We start from the raw sequence: 21,060 nt of genomic DNA, 5'->3' as shown, positions 1-21,060 counted from the left end.
AGAGCAGTAAAGAAAAACACAACTTTCTATAGAATTTGAGACTGGTACTATCTCCAATGGCTGCTTTATTAAAAATACAGTAACTTTTATCTTGCACTTTCTTAAGTGAGAAGGGCCTTTAAAGGCTTTCAGGAAAAAATAAGGATGATACAATGTCATGAACCAAACAACAAAACAGATTTTTTGAGGCAATTGAGCTCTTCCAGTATGCCAAATCACTTTTTGAGGGGAAGAAGGAACCTAGAACAGAAATTATTCTAATATTAAGTTCATATTTCAAACGTATATAATAGAAAAAGTGGAAATTCCACAGGGACCTAAAATTCAACCTGTCTGAAACCAAATTCATTACACCTCTTCTCACAGTGAAAGACCCCCCACCACCGTGGTCATCTTTACCATAGACTTAGGTCTTACCTTCTGTCTCCTTTCATATATACCTAGGGTGAATGAATGAATGATCTCCTCACCCCAGTGGCTGTTAATGCTGCTCCTTCTATGCCTTTCTCCTCTTAGTGTAACTGGAACTCATAGTCTTAAGTCTCAACCTTAAGTATCATCCCCTCTCAGAAGCCTTGAACACAATCTCTTGCATTCATTCTCCCTCTCTGCTCCAGCAGTACTTGTTATTGTTACACAATTTGCTAACTTTTTTTTAAACCTGTCTGGTTTTACTACAGGGTGAACTTGCAAGCGGTGCATCTGACATTCACTCACTCAGACACGTTGGAGTAGCCATCATGGACCACATACTATTCTAGGCATTAAAGACTCAGCCAGGAACAAAACAGGTCTGTCCACAGAAAGCTTATGTTTTAGTGAGGAAGAACTTAAAAACCAAATTAGTAAAATGCATGAGTTTGAGTAAGCTCTGGGAGTTGGTGATGGACAGGGAAGGCTGGTGTGCTGTAGTCCATGGGGTCACAAAGAGTCGACACGACTGAGCAACTGAACTGAACTGATGCTACGAAAGATGGTGATAACTTCTATCAGAGGAAAATAAAACTAGGAAGGGGAACAGTGAGTGTTTATATATGGAAGAAGGTGGTATTTGAAATTTAAAATAAGGTTCTCTCAGTGACTGCCTCAGTGAAAATGGGGCTTTTAAGTAAAGAATGGGAAGAGATGAGGAAGTGAGCCACACACATATCTGGATGATGAGTGTTCCAGATTAGAGGTTATGGCAAGTGCAAAGGTCCTGAAGTGGAAGCATACCTGGTATACTCAAGGAAGAGCAGGGAGGCTAGTACGGCTGAAACAGAGGAAGCAAGAATAGGAGAAGATAGGAAAAGGGACAGAGGGAATTCATGTACTGGCCCACTAGGCCCAGAAGACTTTGGTTTTTACTCTGGGTAGGTCAGAAAGCTACTGGAGGACCAACTGCTGTAGGGAAACAATCAGATCTCTTAAAAAGATCACTCAGACTGATATCTTGAGAACAGATGACAGAGGAATAATGATGAAAGCAGACTGAGTAGAACATTAATGCAATGATTCAGGTAAGCAGAGGAGCTGGCATGGACCAGGGTTGTGGTGGACGTAGTCAGACAGGAACTGCTGACAGGATGATATAAGGTAAAAGAGGAAGAAGTCAAGATCAGATCCAGGATTTGTTGCTAAAGCAGAGGGACTGGGATGGGAAAGACTAGGGAAGAGCAGTCTGTGGAAGAGTTTAGAATTTGGTTTGTGACACATTAATATGAAATGCCTTAGGGTGAAATGTTTGATGCTAATGATACTGACACTTGTTCATATAGCAAGCTATTCTGTACACTTGGCTTGTATTTACTAATTTAATCTTCAGAACAATCACATGAAGTTAGAATTAGTATTATCCCCCCCCTCTTTTTTTGGTAATAGATGGGGAAGCTGAGGTACAAAATGGTTAAAAACATCTCCCAAGGTCATAAAACTAATAAGCAGCTGAGCCAGGATTAAATACACACATGGACATCACCAGATGGTCAACACCGAAATCAGATTGATTATATTCTTTGCAGCCAAAGATGGAGAAGCTCTATACAGTCAGCAAAAACAAGACCAGGAGCTGACTGTGACTCAGATAATGAACTCCTTGTTGCCAAATTCAGACTTAAATTGAAGTAAGTAGGGAAAACCACTAGACCATTCAGGTATGACCTAAATCAAATCCCTTATGATTATACAGTGGAAGTAAGAAATAGATTTAAGGGACTAGATCTGATAGATAGAGTGCCTGATGAACTATGGACGGAGGTTTGTGACATTGTACAGGAGACAGGAATCAAGACCATCCCCATGGAAAAGAAATGCAAAAAAGCAAAATGGCTGTCTGAGGAGGCCTTACAAATAGCTATGAAGAGAAGAGAAGCGAAAAGCAAAGGAGAAAAGGAAAGATATACACATCTGAATGCAGAGTTCCAAAGAATAGCAAGGAGAGATAAGAAAGCCTTCCTCAGCAATCAAGGCAAAGAAATAGAGGAAAACAACAGAATGGGAAAGACTAGAGATCTCTTCAAGAAAAATAGAGATACCAAGGGAACATTTCATGCAAAGATGGGCTCGATAAAGGTCAGAAATGGTATGGACCTAATAGAAGCAGAAGATATTAAGAAGAGACGGCAAGAATACACAGAAGAACTGTACAAAAAAGGTCTTCACGACCCAGATAATCATGATGGCGTGATCACTCACCTTGAGCCAGACATCCTGGAATGTGAAGTCTAGTAGGCCTTAGAAAGCATCACTATGAACAAAGCTAGGGGAGGTGACAGAATTCCAGTGGAGCTATTTCAAATCCTGAAAGATGATGCTGTGAAAGTGCTACACTCAATATGCCAGCAAATTTGGAAAACTCAGCAGTGGCCACAGGACTGGAAAAGGGCAGTTTTCATTCTAATCCCAAAGAAAGGCAATGCCAAAGAATGCTCAAACTACTGCACAATTGCACTCATCTCACATGCTACTAAAGTAATGCTCAAAATTCTCCAAGCCAGGCTTCAGCAATACGTGAACCGTGAACTTCCAGATGTTCAAGCTGGTTTTAGAAAAGGAAGAGGAACCAGAGATCAATTGCCAACATCTGCTGGATCATCGAGTCGGTGATGCCATCCAGCCATCTCATCCTCTGTCATCCCCATCTCCTCCTGCCCCCAATCCCTCCCACCAGCAAAAGAGTTCGAGAAAAACATCTATTTCTGCTTGATTAACTATGCCAAAGCCTTTGACTGTGTGGATCACAGTAAACTGTGGAAAGTTCTTCAAGAGATGGGAATACCAGACCACCTGACCTGCCTCTTGAGAAACCTGTATGCAGGTCAGGAAGCAACAGTTAGAACTGGACATGGAAGAACAGACTGGTTCCAAATATGAAAAGGAGTACGTCAAGGCTGAATACTGCCACCCTGTTTATTTAACTTATATGCAGAGTACATGAGAAACGCTGGGCTGGAGGAAGCACAAGCTGGAATCAAGACTGCCAGGAGAAATATCAATAACCTCAGATATGCAGATGACACCACCCTTATGGCAAAAAGTGAAGAGGAACTAAAAAGCCTCTTGATGAAAGTGAAAGAGGAGAGTGAAAAAGTTGGCTTAAAGTTCAACATTCAGAAAACGAAGATCATGGTATCTGGTCCCATCACTTCACGGGAAATAGATGGGTAAACAGTGTCAGACTTTATTTTTGGGGGCTCCAAAATCATTGCAGATGGTGATTGCAGCCATGAAATTAAAAGATGCTTACTCCTTGGAAGGAAAGTTATGACCAACCTAGACAGCATATTCAAAAGCAGAGACATTACTTTGCCAACAAAGGTCCATCTAGTCAGGGCTAAGGTTTTTCCAGTGGTCATGTATGGATGTGAGAGTTGGACTGTGAAGAAAGCTGAGCACCGAAGAATTGATGCTTTTGAACTGTGGTGTTGGAGAAGACTCTTGAGAGTCCCTTGGACTGCAAGGAGATCCAACCAGTCCATTCTAAAGGAGATCAGTCCTGGGTGTTCACTGGAAGGACTGATGCTAAAGCTGAAACTCCAGTATTTTGGCCACCTCATGCGAAGAGTTGACTCATTGGAAAAGACTGATGGTGGGAGGGATTGGGGGCAGGAGGAGAAGGGGATGACAGAGGATGAGATGGCTGGATGGTATCACCGACTCGATGGACAGGAGTTTGAGTGAACTCAGGGAGTTGGTGATGGACAGGGAGGCCTGGCGTGCTGCAGTTCATGGGGTCGCAAAGAGTCAGACACAACTGAGCAACTGAACTGAACTGAATCCAGATCCCCAGTCTGTCCTTGACCCCTATGCTATACTGTTTCTAAGATGGAAATACCACTCTGGAATTTATTGGAGATGTCTGGAGATAGAAACTTCAAAATCATCAGCATAGAGATGGTATTTAAATCCATGACACTGGATGAGATCATCAAGGGACAAGCATAGGTGGAGTCCACAGACTGAGAAGTAGGCAGCAATATAAGGGAAAATGAAGACAGTATGACTCCTTAACTCCAAACGAATAGTGTTTCAAGGAGTGGGAGGGATGGGCTATGTCAAATGCTGTTGATAGGTTGAGTAAATAGAACCACTGGAATAATAATACAGATGACTTGACAAGTGGTGAGGGTAAAAGTCTGATAGAGTGTTCAAGAGAGGAAAGGAGAGAAGAAACTGAAGGCACCAAGAAGAAACCTCCGTTTAAAAAGAAGGTTTATTTTCATGCTAATGGACAATCCACTAGAGAAAGAAAAACTGATTATGGACGATGAGGGATAGCGATACTGAAGAGCTGGAGTAAGAATTTTGTGGAGGAGCTGGCCTCAGCTAGGAACACAGACAGCTTATCCCTTGAATAGGAGGGAAAATAGAATATATGTGCACAGATGCATGTAGGTGAGAAGATATGGTGTTGTGTCTGAGAGTTCTCTTCCAGCTGATTCTATCTGTTCAGTGAGGTAGGAAGCAAGGTCATCAACTGAAAGAGAGAACAGAGTAAGAAATTCTGGAGATTTAAGGAAAAGGAAAGCATAGCCAAATAGTCATCTGAAAGTGAGAATAAACTGGACTAAATAAATGGAGACCATCTTGCTCATCGTTGATCTGGGTAGCCTAGAACAGTTCCTAGTATGTTTTAGACACTAACTGTGACTTTGGACTTGAGAACCACTGACTACTTATGAATACAAATTAAAAAAAACAACTTCAAAGGTTAATGAGTTGGGTTTTTTTTTTCAGTCTAGAAAAGATCAGTGGCCAGGCCATTTGACATATTAGTTGATCATGTTACAGGAAATACTGAAACCAAGGATCAATGGAAATATTCTAATGACTCCTGGGATTGTCTTTTTATTTTTCCTTCTTTAGAAATGTGTTATATTGCACTTCAAAAACAAACCCTAAAAGGTGCATTTAATAAGATATGAGAGAGGGTAAATTTTATAGAAGAAAGGGCATGGGAATTTAAAAAGCAGAAAGGAAGAAAAGGAAAGAGGCAGTAGATACTCCCTCACTTGTAGAGGAAAGGACCCAGAGTGGTCTAAGTACAATCTGCCATTAAGGAAAAAATACAGGAAATCTAAATAGAATGTAGATGTGAACACACTGACTTAATGTGGTCATGAATACCATTTAAATGTTTTACTCTTGCGAATTAGTTGCAACCAATATAACCATGTGCTACTTTTCAACTATGTATTCTCTAAAACATAACCATTTCTAATGATGCCATTTAACAATTGTAACAGCATAAAAACTTGAAAAAATATATATCTGGCAGTACATTAACAATATCTGTTATAACAGATACTACAATATTTTTGGTGATTTTTATACAGTTAGAAGTGGTTAACCCCCTCCCCCAAATTAAATAATAGCCTAGGGAGGAGTTCACAGACTCAAATCCCCACAGGGTTAAAAGCAGGTAACAAAATGAGTGAAGCAGACAGTGAGGACAACAGGGGGCTACAGGGATGTGGCAACAGGCAACCAAAGGGCATAACAGCTACTCAGCTCCGCATACAAAGTTAGCTGTTTTGCCAGATCTGCCATTCCTAAAATAGATATAATAGTTTCAATCTGAAAGCTTTCAATGTTTGAAATACTGGCAACTAATTTAAATTTATGAACTGTGTGCAGGCCATACAATGTACATTTGTGGGAAGCATTCAGGCCCTTGAGCAGTCTAGTGTCCCCTGCATCTGACATTTTTCCATTCACTGTAATGAAAGCCTCTTGAGGAAAGCAGAGACCAACACTGGGCAGAAGGCATGCGGCACTACGTTTCAGAAAACCTTGGTTTCAGGGTAGGCGCTACCATTTACTACTAGCTGGGTAACCTCTTTGAGCTTGTTTATTCATTTGTAAAATGTAGTTTCATCAACTATCATGTCTAATTCACTGAACTGTTTTGAGTAGCAAGTTAGAAAGTAGGTCAAAACACATCACTAAGTATAAAGCTCTCTATAAATACAAGTAGATGGCTGTGAGATACTAGAAAATATACACTGGTATTTGCCCCTGGTTCCTGGCACAGAGCTCTTGAAATTCCCCAAGCAACAAGAACACAAAGAGCATCTCTTGTCCTGACATTTGTTCTCTGATCCCATCCCTGACACAAGGCTCCTAAAACCCTTGTAAATTCCTAAGTGCTAAGAACACTAGGAGTATCTTTTGTTCAATGATACAATCCTGGGTGGGCTCCTGGTAAGAACTTGTCACCAGAACCACCAAGTCATGATGAGAAGCTTAGGATTTTCAGTCTTATTCCTCCATCCTCTAAAAAGGAAGAGGAGATGGAATTTGAATTAATAATCTATCATGTCTACACGAGGAAGCCACCACAAAATCCTAATAATGCAAGGTTCCGAGAGCTTCCAGGTTGGCAAACACATGCACATGAGAAGGTGACATACTCCGATTTCACAGGGACAGAAGCTCTTGCCCTTGGGGCACTCCCAGGCTTTGCCGTACGTATGTCTCCATCTGGCTCTTCGTCAGTATCCTTTACCATGTCCTTTAATAAACTGGTAAATGTAACTCTTTCCTTGAGTTCTGTGAGCTGTTCTAGCAAATTAATGAAACCTGAGGAGGAGGTCATGGGAACCTCCAATTTGTAGTCAGAGACAGAGGTTATTACAAGTAACCTGGGGACCGACTACCTGCAATTGGCATCTGAAGTAGGTGGGACCAGTCTTATGAGATTGAATCCTTAAATCTGTCTGACACTATCTCCAAGTAGACAGGATTAGAACTGAGTTAAACTGTAGTGTCTCAGCTGGTGTCACAGATAATTGCTTGGTGTAGGGGGAAAAAAAAATCTCTATACATTCAGTGACTAAAAGTAAAGTGTTTTGTGTCAGCAGTAAACAGATACACAGGACAAAGACTAACAGGAGGCAGATTGAACTGAGTTTTTCTAATACAATGGCTTTAAAAAGAGACCTAACAGGGTGGCCTAAAAACATTTTATATCTTTATGTTCAGTGAGTTCCTCGTAAAATGGTAATACAGATTTATTTAGCTCATGAGTTTCCTCAAATACATTAAAATTTAAGATCCTTTTCAAATGTTAAGGGCCATGTAATTGCTTACTAATATTAATAAAACATTTGCCGAGTACAGCCAAATACACTAGGAGCTGTATATAGTACTTTCTAAAAAGTTGAGAATATTCTTGGCTTTCTTAAAATAATGAGCAATTTAACGTAGCTAAGTTTAGAAAAAGATATTTCAGAGTCTTAGGTTTTTTTTCCCCGTTTTAAGATGTATGTAATCTTACAATGGGTTAATAACACAGACCTGTAAGACACCCAGGTTTATCTGTTACTCATTAATAAAGCTTCTGAAAGTACTGCTTCCATTAGATGGAGGAACAGGGAGGTCAGGCCCCTGACAGGAACAGGGCAGAGTATTCAGGTCCAGGACAACTAAGGGAAAAGCAGCAGCAGTTCTCCTCGTCATCAGGAGAACTAATAATTCATCAGGGCTAATAATTCTTTCACCCATCTGCTGCTGCTAAGTCGCTTCAGTCGTGTCCGACTCTATGCGACCCCACAGATGGCAGCCCACCAAGCTCCCAAGTCCCTGGGATTCTCCAGGCAAGAACCCTGGAGTGGGTTGCCATTTCCTTCTCCAATGCGTGAAAGTGAAAAGTGAAAGTGAAGTCACTCAGTCGTGTCCAACTCTTAGTGAGCCCATGGACTGCAGCCCACTAGGCTCCTCCGTCCATGGGATTTCCCAGGCAAGAGTACTGGAGTGGGGTGCCATTGCCTTCTCCGTTCACCCATCTACTGTTATGCAAATATGTTTGGTGGAAACTCTTGATAACTGTTGGACCATTAAAACATACATAACATGAAGGCTAAGAAAGTATCAAAATTTATGAGGAGTTGCACTAGATAAAAACTCCCTAACATACTGTTCTATGAGATTCTTCATTTTTAGCTTTCATCAAAACACAAATGACTGAGCAAACTCAACAAACCAAATCCCTTTCACCAGACAACTTGTAGATTAGTGTTGAAAGTGAGTTAAATGATGGCAACTTGAAAAGTATAAAAGGCTCCAAATTCAAGAAAAATTTTCATTTACACATAAATTTCTGGAAAGATTATGGGTGATGCTTTCCCCCACCTTGGCTTCCAAACTCTTTGAATGAGTTAACTGTAACTAAAAAAAAAATTGTGTGTAAGACTGAACTGCCTGGGAAAAAAAAAAGAATGAACTGGCTGGCCATAAAAATAATTCTCCCCACAGTAACGTAAGAATTCTGCATTGTATCTCTATGAGATGGAGAGGATCACTAAACTTATCTTAGTAACTATTTCATGACATACGAACTCGAATCATTATGCTGTACACCTTAAACATACATTGCTGTATGTCGATTATATCTCAATAAAGCTGAAAAATAAAAAGAATTCTAAGGGTCAGTTTGACAGGAAACAACAAAATTCTGTAAAGCAGTTATCCTTCAATTAAAAAATAAGTAAAATTTTTAAAAAAGAAAAAAAAGAATTCTAAGGGTCATATTTGTTCACATTATGGGACAGATTAGTATCTTTTAAGAAAATCTCACTAGTATGATTTAAACATCTCTAGATAAATAAAATGCTATTTGAACCACTGGAAAAGATTCTTCAAAGCTTTAATAATAAAGTAAATTGACCAGAGACAAAAATCCAAAATTAAATTGCTACCTTTAAAGAAGAAAGGTAGAAAATAAAATGAGTTTTAGGATGCTCTTTATTTACTAACATCTTTATAAGGTTAAATCTCTTAAACTTTGCTTGTAAATAATCTAGAAATAGAGTGATTGTAGAGCAAAGTGATTTAACAATATAGACTCTGAAATCAGATTATCTGGGTTCAAATCTAGACTCTACCACTTATTGTATCTGTGAATTCAGGCAGGTCATTTAACCCTCTGTAGACTTCAGTTTTCTCACTGTAAGACAGGAGAAAATAATAATTTCAGGGTTACTGTAAGGATTAAGTGAGATAATTCATAGTTTTCTTTCTCATACCATATTAAATTTGCGATGTAGCAAAATGCAGTGAAAATAGCTAAGAAGCATGGTGTGACCCAGTTCAGTGACATTAAATGCACAATGACCTCATTATACACAGCAATGAATATTGTCACCTGGGAACTGATTCTCACGTGATAGCTATTTTTGTTCTTTAATATGATGCTATAACCTTCTAAAAAAACACACTTTAACATATTTTTTTATAAACCATATTAATATTTTCTACATCCTAGCATTCATACAGAGAAAGCAATGGCACCCCACTCCAGTATTCTTGCATGGAAAATCCCATGGACGGAGGAGCCTGGTGGGCTGCAGTCCATGGGGTCGCTAAGAGTTGGACATGACTGAGCGACTTCACTTTCACTTTTCACTTTCATGCATTGGAGAAGGAAATGGCAACCCACTCCAGTGTTCTTGCCTGGAGAATCCCAGGGACGGGGGAGCCCGGTAGGCTGCCGTCTATGGGGTTGCACAGAGTCGGACACGACTGAAGCAACTTGGCAGCAGCAGCATTCATAGATAAGACTGCTTTACCACAGTAGATACATTAAAAACTGATCACTTAGAAAATACTTAAAATTATATTTTAATTGGGTTCATGTGAAATTGCTTTGAGAAATTATATTTGGAAAAGAAAAAATTCTCCATCAAAAAATTTGCTTAACAATCAGGATGCCTATTTATAAGTGTCCAAGTGTCTACAGGATTAATTCTTTCTAGTTATAGATCCCACTGTCTATGGACCTGTTAATGTGATTCTCATTCTATGGACCTGTTAATCTGATTCAGGCTCAAAATATCTACTAAAGTTTTACTGTGACATGTGTGGATACACTACATGACTTTGTATTTCAGACTGACAGCAGTTACTGAATAAACCATTCAATCTAAAATCCTTCAAACTTGTTTACTTTAGTATAATGGTAGCTTAAACCAGAAGTGAAGTGGAAGTGTTGCTCAGTTGTGTCCAACTTTTGGTGACCTCATGGAGCATGCCAGGCTCCTCTGTCCATGGAATTCTCCAGGCAAGAATACTGGAGTGGTTAGCCATTCCCTTCTCCAGGGATCTGCCTGACCCAGGGATCTAACCCAGGTCTCCTGCACTGGAGGCAGATTCTTTACCATCTGAGCCACCAGGGAAGCCCAACTTAAACCGGAACATGTGGAGGGGATAAAAAGAGTTACAACTAAAATACTTAACTGAGAAGGAAATGGAAACTAATCATTTTAAAAAACTGGCCTTCTTAGGGACTTCCCTGGCAAGCCAGCAGTTAAGACTCCAAGCTACCACTGTAGGGGGCACAGGTTTGATCCCTGGTCAGGGAACTAAGTGCGGCATGCCATGTGGTGTGGCCAAAAAGAAAAAAAAAAAATTCTTTAAAGTAACAAAACCACCCAGTGAAAAATTAACTGTGATGGGATTTTTATATTTTATATCACATAAACACATAAACTTTTAGTAATGTACACTGAGTTATAAAAATGACAGTAGTTTTTTTATACTGTCTCAGTCTGAATTATTATTTTGTGGCACTTACTCAAAACTAAACAATACAGGTTCGATGCAGGATACAGGATGCTATTTTGTGGCACTTAACTCAAAACTAAACAATACAGGTTTGATGCAGGATATAGGATGCTTGGGGCTGGTGCACTGGGATGACCCAGAGGGATGGTACAGGGAGGGAGGTGGGAGAGGGGTTCAGGATGGGGAACACGTGTACACCCATGGCGGATTCATGTTTGATATATGGCAAAACCAATACAATATTGTAAAGTAATTAGCCTCCAATTAAAATAAATTAATTTAAATTAAAAAAAAACTAAACAATAAGCTTAGACACAAAAATGTTAGAAATGTATTTATCTATTTTTGTATTGTCACCCTACACATTATAAGGAAATCTGAACACTGAACAATCATTCTTTAAAAAGCACCTACATGGGACTTCCCCCGCGGCCCAGTGGTTAAGCCTCTATGTTTCCACTGCAGAGGGCCCAGGTTCAATCCCTGCCCAGGGAATGAAGTTCCCACATACTGCTGGGTGCAGCCAAAAAGAAAAAAATAGAAAAAAAATTAAAAAACAAAAACAAAAACAAAACTAAAAAGCACCTACATAAAGAACATTACACATATGACATACATTTGATAGACTACTAATTAAGATAGTTTTTCTTAAGTTACCATCCCAGGTTAAAAACCACAAGATTCCCAAAGATAAGTTCACATACTTTACTTACTTCACCTGAAATTTAACTTAAATTGAAAAAAAGTAATAGCAATAAATGTAAAATTTAGGATACATTTAATTTTCACTTGAATTTAGTATTTCTTCCTACTTCTCTGTCAATATTGAGCACTAAGTAAAGCCTACTTGTTCAAAAATATTCTAATACGAACAACTTTGCTAAATCAAATTTATTTAAACACCTAGTTTTGAGGAAGCAATTATTTTTTAACCTACTTGATTTATTTATTGGACTTTCCTAGGAATTATCAGATTTAGTATCAACAAACACACAGGTAATATCATAGACAGCAGCTTCCAGATTCATTAATTTCCATATTCCATCAAATCAATTCCTGTATTATAAAGAAACCAAAGCTGTACTTCTTTTTAAAAAATACATGAATGCTATACTAGGGGTGTAACTCCTTATAAAGCAAGGCACGAATGTGGCATCAAACTTACTTTTCCAAAGAAGCCTTTGAAGAACTTCCTTTCCTGGAGGAACAGGGGGACAAGTCGAGCGCTATTATTGTATGGGCTTAATGTCCCAGGGTTTCACAGCAATAAGCACACACAGAGGGTAGGTGAAGGGCAAAGTAGGAGAAGGGGAGGAAGTGAGAGTTTTAAAGAGTTATCCATACCAGGAGTGACAGGGAAAAAGGAAGGGTGCATGAAAATGCAGGGAAACATACTGTACCGCCTAAGAATCCACAGAAAGAGAAGATATCAGAACCTGTATTCATGCAGAGCAACTAGTTACTTTAGCATTCTCTTTTGACGTTTAAAACAGATTATTCAAATTTGGCAGCAGAGAAAAAGATTATGACATACAGATTTGGTGAGATTTGCATTAAAACTTTCATAATAGTAAGTGGTAAATATATTGGTAGATGCACATTTTTCAATTTAAAATCAGTGGTCGAATATGTGGAAGTCACCAATTAAAAAACCAGTCCACACTCAAATGATCACACAGTAACATTAAAAAATGCTACACTTAAATTATAAGTGTGCAGCGAGGATCCTTGTTAAGACTTTTTCTTTTTGAGTTAAAGATGTCACTTAGAGAATTCTTACTAATGCATTAGGATTGATTTATATGTATGTATGTGCTGATCAATTCCACAGCAATCATAGGGAATTAACAGATATTTTCGATTTCAAACACGGAATAAATCATCTATAAAGAACACAAGGCCAATGCTTTCATTGGAGTTGAGAAAATGAATATATTTGAGAACCAAACCACATCTGTGAGCCACAGCTGAAATCTGAGGAGTATGGTCGTATTTTCTTTTAAAATTCTATTTTAGAATAAAGAAATTTGCAGTGACAGTTTTAAGTATATGTAGGTAAAAAAGAGACAAGTGTCTGTGATCCCAGCACAATTTTTTAAGCATATACAAATTTTGCAAACTGGCCACCATGTAAAGTCTGAAGAATTTATGCAAAGTAGATGAGTTCTAGTTCACCCAAGCTAGCTTAATGTTAACATTTCTTAGTTTTGGCTGAACTATACTTTAAGCCTTTGCCTTTTATAAACTGTTATTAACAGTGAACAAATGCCTAGAAAAAGACAACTATACAGAAATTTGACTCTCTTAGATAATTTATCTAAGAGGATGGTATGGCTAGATAGCATTACCAACTCAATGGACATGAATCTAAGCAAACTCGGGAGATCGTGGAAGACAGAGGTGCCTGGTATGCTGCAGTCCACAGGGTCACAAAGAGCCGGACGCGACTGAACAACAACAGATAATTTATAAATTCATTCAATATTCTCAAACACTAAATAGTTTTTTTCTCTAGGTTTTGAAAAACACAAACAGCATCAAACATTTCCACAAAATGTTTTCAATTTAAGCTAGAAATATAATAAGGAAAGTGGGTAGTTACATAGTAAGACTAAGCTTATTTCTGCTGCCAAGTTTGGTGACTCTAGCTTTGTTAGACTTTTAGGTAACCACCAGCTTTTAAAAGGTACAGGCGATGTTAAAAGATTCACCATTCTTTAAGGACAGGAAGGTACCAGAAGAAGATTCATTAATATTTAATTTAGCTCCCAGAAAAGCTCCTGTTAAACATGGAGTTTGCCTTCTTTTTATAAAAGACCTCAGATGTTAATGAAAAAAGATGACGTGCAAAATGCATCAAGACAGTTATTAGATTAGAGAATAAAACTAATTTAAAAAACAATTATGATTCTTTTACCTGCTAAAACAAGAACATATATTAAAACAAATATATCAAATAGTGAACAAAAAACCAACATATTAGAAACTGGTAGTATAATGAAACTAGTCTAAAACCAAGACAGAGTGCGAAAGACATTTACAGAGACAATGGGAAGAAAAGACATTTTAAAAGGTCCTCTTGCACCAGTATCAAGCAAGATAACCAAAGGCCCAAAACGCTTTTTATAAAATTGGTACTCCTCACTCTGCAACTATGTCATCAAGGCACTGAAAATGGGCAACAGTCCTTTCTTTCATTTATCTTATACAATCTACACCCCTAAGTGGCTAAGTAAATTATGCCACAAAGTAAATGAATTGAAAACACTGAACCTAACTTTATGAATATAATGTAAAAAAAAATTAAACATATCTAGTCTCTGAGAAGTATTTGTTTAATTATATCTTTTCCTTTGAGAATATAAAGTATGTTGATAACTTCTAATTGAAGTTAAAGTAATCCTAAATTTTAACAAATCACTTGGAAGGAAAATAAAAAAACTGTACTTGCAAATTATCCTGCTACTTCAATCTCCCACAAATTTAAAAAACACTAGAACATTACATTTTTAGTTCAACAATCATTTGAGTGATAGGTTTAAGATGTTTGTTTTCCTATTTAACTGGTACATTTGAGCTACATAATTCTTTATATTTTAAAACTTTTTGGCATTCAAACTTGTTCCAGATATGCTATTTCTTCTTCAGTCTGTAGATTTGTACATTTTTATGTTTGCTTCCATTTATTTGAAACTCTAAGAGGAGTATTTATCATCTATGAAAATAAACACATCTCCCAGACACAGCTTTTGGCACAATATAAGCATCTGGCACAGTAGATTACAGATGTTTGTTAGATAAATGTTTGGTAAAAGGAGGAAAAAAGGCATCTAGAAATTTGTGTAGTAAAAATATGAAAAGACAAAAATCATGTATTTTTGCAGACTAACATGATATGATCTGAGGATGAACAACATCTGAAGACTTCCAACTTTCTGCAACCGTTTCCATATAGCATTAGAAAGGGTATTAGTAGAAGGGGAAGTTTCACTGAGTATTAACAAATGGGAAACTGACACAGAGAGCTCAGCCTGGTGCTCTGTGACAACCTAGAGCGTTCAAGGAAGAGGGGATATATATATATTTATGGCTGATTCACGTTCCTATACAGAAGAAACCAACACAACTTTGTAAAGCAATCATCCTTCAATTAAAAATCTTTAAAAGTGTTCTTAATCTTATTCTCTTAGTGAACTTAGAATTATTTTGTTAAATAAGAGACTGAATTTAAGTTTCTTTGAAAACTGTATTATCTGTGGCTGCATTTAACTCGGGACCATATTTAGGTGGACATGGCAAGTCTATAAAACTATGAAGTTCCATTAATGATGATTAAATGAATAGCACAGATAAGACTAAGAAGGTATTCAAACATTTAAGAATTTAAATAACCAAAATCTGAGGTAAAGGGTATGTATATCTGTATATTGTTCTGGGTTATTTTTTTTTATGTTTTTTGCATACCATAATCAGTTATTTTTCTCCTCCTTTCCTTTCTATAATAGATTTAGACATTTGCTGGAAAACACAATCCACTTCGATGAGTTGGTTGCTTCCTTGATTTCATATCTTTTATACTGAGCAATTATGTATAAGAGGTCATATAAAATACACCAAGAAGCGGAAAAGTTTTGATTAAGCAAATTGAGGGGGAAAAAAAAGCACTCATTCATTAGTAGCCAAATTTGTGGCAGCCTAGCATATCAGCAAACCCAAAGCAACAAGTATTTAATGCTGCTGGGGCAAGGGCATGCAGAAGTAATGCTTAAAGCTTTCACAGCAAAGGCAGAAAAGGCCACACATTGGAGAAAAGGAAGGTTGTAAAAAGGGCTGTCAGAATCCAAAAAACATTCTTCAAACCTATCCAAACTTCAAAACTATTAACACCTTAATCTGAACCTTTATGAACTCTGAACTCCTTTTATTAAACACACAGGCATATGCCTGGGATGTATTCTATGGCGTAACAGGCAAAATAGACATTATTGATCCTTGAAAAGGACTCTCCACTTCAAATATGCTGAAGTTTGTGCAAAAGGCAGGGAAATACTTAATGTTAGAGGAGTACAGAGAAGGAAACTGGGGGATAGCAGTAATGATAGGAAGTCTCCCCAAAATAAACCTCACCGGCCATTAACAGATATCTCTATTTTATACTTTTTTTTTTTTTTCCTGGAAAGCTGTTTGCTACAGATTTAAAATTACTAATTTATAACCCAGTTATCACAGTTAGGTTAAGTGACTGAAATAGTTTTACCCTGGTTTTAGAATATTAGTTATCTATAAGAGTTCATACCACTAGTTTAACATGGGTTCTGAATTAAAACTATCTTTTAGATAATGTCTGGCCTACATTGAAGCAGCTGGTCATTAAAACTTACATCTTTGGATGGACAACGTGAAATGCTCTTTATTAATGAGCACACATCTTTTGCCTTAGAAGAAACACTGTTCTTACTGGACAATGAATCCCTGAAATTTACTGAGCAAAATCTTTTGAGAAAGTGTTTATAGCATACAGATCAACACTGGCAACCATCAAATACATACAGCTTTCAGTCTTTTTACAGCATCTTCACAGATGTGCATTCCTCTTGATTCATCAACTTCTACATGCCCAAGGTACTGTAGAAAGAAGATAAGAGTTAGGGATATTGCTGTGTTTACTAAGTAGCTACTATATGGTAGGCATTATGTGGTAGAAAATTGAATACTAAAATTCCACTCAAGAAACTCATAGCATTACACAATAGTTAAGATAACGTGACTTTACTTATCCTCGTGTCCTCATATGAATGAGATTTAGAATAAAGGTCTCAAAGAGTTGTTGAAGGGGAGTAGGTGAAAAAGAACATGATAAGGAAAGGTAAATGTCAGGTAAACATTCAGGTAAATGTTACCTGAATCTAGTGAATCTGAGGCATAAAAGCTTGTGCTAGACACTGTTTATCTCTAGACATAAAAAATAATCCTAAAACAAAGCATGTGTGTGTGTATATACTGAAAAGGTACAAAGGAAAACAACAGCTATTCAAGGCCTGAAGAGATCACACACTCTTTTTATGGGAAGCACATAATAAGAGGGCTGAAAACTAAAAGTTTAAGACAGTACATTTGAGCTTTAAAATATGTATAGAACTTGAAGAAGCCATATGGGAAAGGCTGGAAAACTATTTTAGGCAGGGAGAATTAAACAAAAGCTATAGGTGTGGAATAGAATAATAATTACATCAGCAAGTATTCCTCATCTGGCAAGAATATGAGGTATATGCAGCTATGAAACTTGAATACTGAAATGAGTCTGTACTGAACCCCCGAGACAATGGAGAGCTAAAAAAGCGCCTTTTTTATGCAAGGTAGTATTATTATTCAAATTATATCTTAGTATGGGAATAGTCTTGGGTTAAAAAGTACAATGGATGATGGCAATATCACAAGTGCTCTTTTAAAAGGAGATTTAGAGTCTGGTTCTGGTAAGATGGGAGTAGACATGTCTTACCCTGTCCTGGCTTCCCAGGTGGCACTAGTGGTAAAGAACCCTCTGTCAATGAAGGAGAGACTTCACTGTCAATCCCTGAGTTGGGAAGATCCCCTGGAGAAGGAAATGGAAGCCCACTCCAGTATTCTTGCCTGGAGAATCCCACGGATAGAGGAGCCTGGTGGGCTACAGTCTATAGGGCTGCACAGAGTTGGACATGACTGAAGTGACTTAGCAGAGCACGGCATCCTGTCCAACGCTCTGAATGAAATCATAAAACCAGAATAGAATGCACGGAGCACCTATCTGAGATCTCTGTAAAGAGTGTAAGATAAATCAGAGAACATCAGAATTCAAGGTATTTCTGAATTGGCAGAGAGTTTACCTTCCATGCCCCTCCCCCCTCCTTTGGTCCCTCCAGCTTGAACTTAACACAGCCAGATATCCAAAAGGGAGTGCTATGGCACAGTCAGAACTCTGGGAAAAGCACTCTATCTCTGGCTCAAGGACCAGGTATGTGAATACCTTATCCTCAAAAAGTATAGGGATCCCCATCCCTTTATTTATTTATTTTTGTTCTTTCACACCCCAATCCCCAGGAAACCCTGTGGTGGTGTCAGTGGGAGCAGCAAGGGAAACCTGCAAGAGCCACGCACCTCTCACAGACTGTGATTCCAGAAAGGTGGCGTCAACACCCCCAATCCCGACTTCTGCTTTCTTACCCTCTCCCTGAATCTCCCACCATCTGGCCCTGGATGAAGGTGAAACAGTAGCAATTCATGGGCACAATAACTAGTGCCCTAGGGAACACATGCATAGAGAGTTTAAGTAACTTGCTCAAAACCATTCAGCCAGTGAATGCTCAAACCCAAGCAGCCTGACCCACAATAGTCTTACAATGCTCATATATTGAATTTTTCATTTTTACTCCCATCTTTCCAATACTGACTGAATGCATAAAACCTACATAATTAAAATCAATTTAGGAAACTGCTAGACTTTAGGTAACAAAATACCTGAGGTATCAATCATAAAGATCATAAACTAAAGGCAAAATACTTAAATATCTAAATAATTGTAACTGCTGTAATTTTGAATAAACGTAAAACAGCAAGATTCACTTTTAAGTGAATCAAATAATATATTCAGTTATATATATTTTATATATTCATCCTCATTCTTTTTTATTATAGGTTATTACAAGATATTGAATATAGCTCCCTGTGCTATAAGTAGGTCCTTATTGGTATCTATTTTATATACAGTAGTGTGCATCTGTTAGTCCAACTCCTGATTTATCCCTTCCTTCCCCTTTCCCATTTAGTAACTGTAAGTACATTTTTTACGTCTGTTGAGTTTGTTTCTGTTTTGCAAGTTCATTTGTATCATCTTTTTTAGATTCCACATATAAGAGACATCATACATTTGTCTTTCCCTACTCTGACTTCTTCACTTAGTATAATAATCTCTAGGTCCACTCATGTTGCTGCAAATGACATTATTTCATTCTTTCTTATGGCTGAGTGATATTCCATTGTGTGTGTGTATATATACCACATCTCCTTTATCCACTCATCTGTTGATGGATACTTAGGTTGCTTCCATGTCTTGACTATTGTAAACAGAGCTGCTATGAACGCTGGTGCATGTATCTTTTATGTGTATGTGTGTGCATGTTTATGTTTTGGCTGCACCACACAGCTTGTGGGATCTTTGTTCCTCAACCAGGGATGGAACTAAGTGGAAGCGTGCAGTCTTAACTGCTGGACTGCCATAGAGGTACATGCATATATCTTCTGGAATTATAATTTTCCTCAGATATAAGCCCAGGAGTGTGATCGCTGGATCATATGGTAATTTTATTTTTAGTTTTTTTTTTTTTTTTTTTAAGGAAACTCCATACTTCCTTCCATATTTAAGGAAATACCATACTTCCATTGTGGCTGTACCAATTTATAATACCACCAATAGTGTAGGAGGGTTCCCTTTTCTCCAAACCCTTGTCAGCATTTATTATTTGTAGGCTTTTTGATAATGGCCCTTCTGACTGCTGTGAAGGGATACCTCTGTGTAATTCTGATTTGCATTTCTCTAATAATCAGCAATGTTGAGCATCTTTTAATGTGCCTGTTGGCCATCTGTATGTCTTCTTTGAAGTAATGTCTATTTAGGTCTTCTAGTCACCCTCTGACTGGGTTGTTTGTTTTTTGATATTACACTGTATGAAATGCTTATATATTGTGGAAATTAAGCCCCCATTGGTCATATCATTTCCAAGTATTTTCTGCCAGTCCACAGGTTGTCTTTTGTCTTTGGCCTCCTTAGCTGTACCAAAGTTTCTAAGTTTGATTAAGTCCCATTTGTTTACTTTTGTTTTTATTTCTTTTGCACTGGGAGACTGATCTAAGAGAATATCGCTAGGATTTATGTCAGAGAATGTCTTGTTTATGTTCTCTTCTAGGAGTTTTATGGTTCTCATGTCTAATATTTAAGTCTTTAGGACATTTTGAGTTTGAGTTATTTTTGTGTGTGGTGTGAGGGAGTGTTTTAACTTCACTGATTTATATGTGGCTGTCCAGCTTTCCTAACACCACTTCCTGAAAAGACTGTCTTTTCTCCAATGTATATTCTTGCCTCCTTTGTCAAAGATTAATTGACCATAGGTGTACGCATTTATTTCTGGGCTCTCTATTCTGTTCCACTGATCCATATGTCTGATTTTATGCCAATACCATGTTGTTTTAACTACTGTTAAACAACTATTACTACTGTAGCTTTGTAGTACTGTCTGAAGTTGGGAGGGGGGTCATGGTTAATGCCTCCAGCTTTGTTCTTTTTCCTCAGGATTGCCTTGGCAATTCTGGGTCTTCTCTGGTTCCACATAAGTTTTAGGAGTATGTGTTCCACTTCTGTTAAAATGTCATAGGTAATTTGATAGGAATTGCATCAAAATTCGTAGACTGCTTTGGGTAGTATGACCATTTTAACAATATTAATTCTTCCAACCCAAGAGCATGGGATATCATTTTATTTCTTGGAACTGTCTTCAATTTCCTTTATCAATGTTTTACTGTTCTCAGCATGTAAGTCTTTCACCTCTTTGGTCAGGTTTACTCCCAGGTATTTTATCTTTTTTGATGCAATTTTAAGCAGGATTTTTTTTTTTTTTTTAACTTGTTCTTTCTGCTATTTCACTGTTAGTGTAAAGAAATGGAACAGATTTCTGTATGTTAATATTGCATCCTGCACCTTGCTGAACTCATTTATCAGTTCTAAAAGGTTCTGTGTGGACTTTTTAGGGTTTTCTATATAAAGCATCATGTCATCTGCATATGATGACTATTAACCTCTTCCCTTCCAATTTGGAAAAATGAATAGAGAATTTCAAAGTGTTTCCAAAAGATTTTATTCTATCATCTTTATCAACTCAACTGGTCACATACAGGTATTTATGACAAGGGGGCGGGGAGAGGGGGAAAGGAGGGAAGACTTGATGAAAAGACTTGGTAAAAAGAAGAAAATACAAGTATCTCACATGGACT

At 37.7% G+C, this 21,060-nt stretch overlaps 1 protein-coding gene across 15 annotated transcripts in view; it reads right to left on the bottom strand.

Moving 5' to 3' along the window:
* The window catches only part of NUMB (NUMB endocytic adaptor protein), a 161,657-nt gene that overhangs the window by 23,485 nt on the left and 117,112 nt on the right, over window positions 1-21,060 (bottom strand). For 8 of the 15 annotated variants that reach the window (XM_070377575.1, XM_070377568.1, XM_070377580.1 and 5 more), the window contains 3 exons: window positions 16,591-16,665; window positions 12,206-12,238; window positions 11,455-11,553 (listed from right to left, as the gene is read on the bottom strand). In XM_070377575.1, coding sequence (XP_070233676.1) covers window positions 11,455-11,553; window positions 12,206-12,238; window positions 16,591-16,665 — 207 coding nt within the window. Of the gene's footprint in view, window positions 1-11,454; window positions 11,554-12,205; window positions 12,239-16,590; window positions 16,669-21,060 lie in introns of those variants that run through there. The other 7 variants (XM_070377578.1, XM_070377579.1, XM_070377582.1 and 4 more) reach the window with 4 other exon arrangements.

The sequence above is a fragment of the Bos mutus genome, chromosome 10 (genome assembly GCF_027580195.1).
Source record: "Bos mutus isolate GX-2022 chromosome 10, NWIPB_WYAK_1.1, whole genome shotgun sequence".
Classification (NCBI taxonomy): domain Eukaryota; kingdom Metazoa; phylum Chordata; class Mammalia; order Artiodactyla; family Bovidae; genus Bos; species Bos mutus.
The sequence above is the reverse complement of the archived record's forward strand: the minus strand, read 5'-3'. Positions and strand labels throughout refer to the sequence as shown.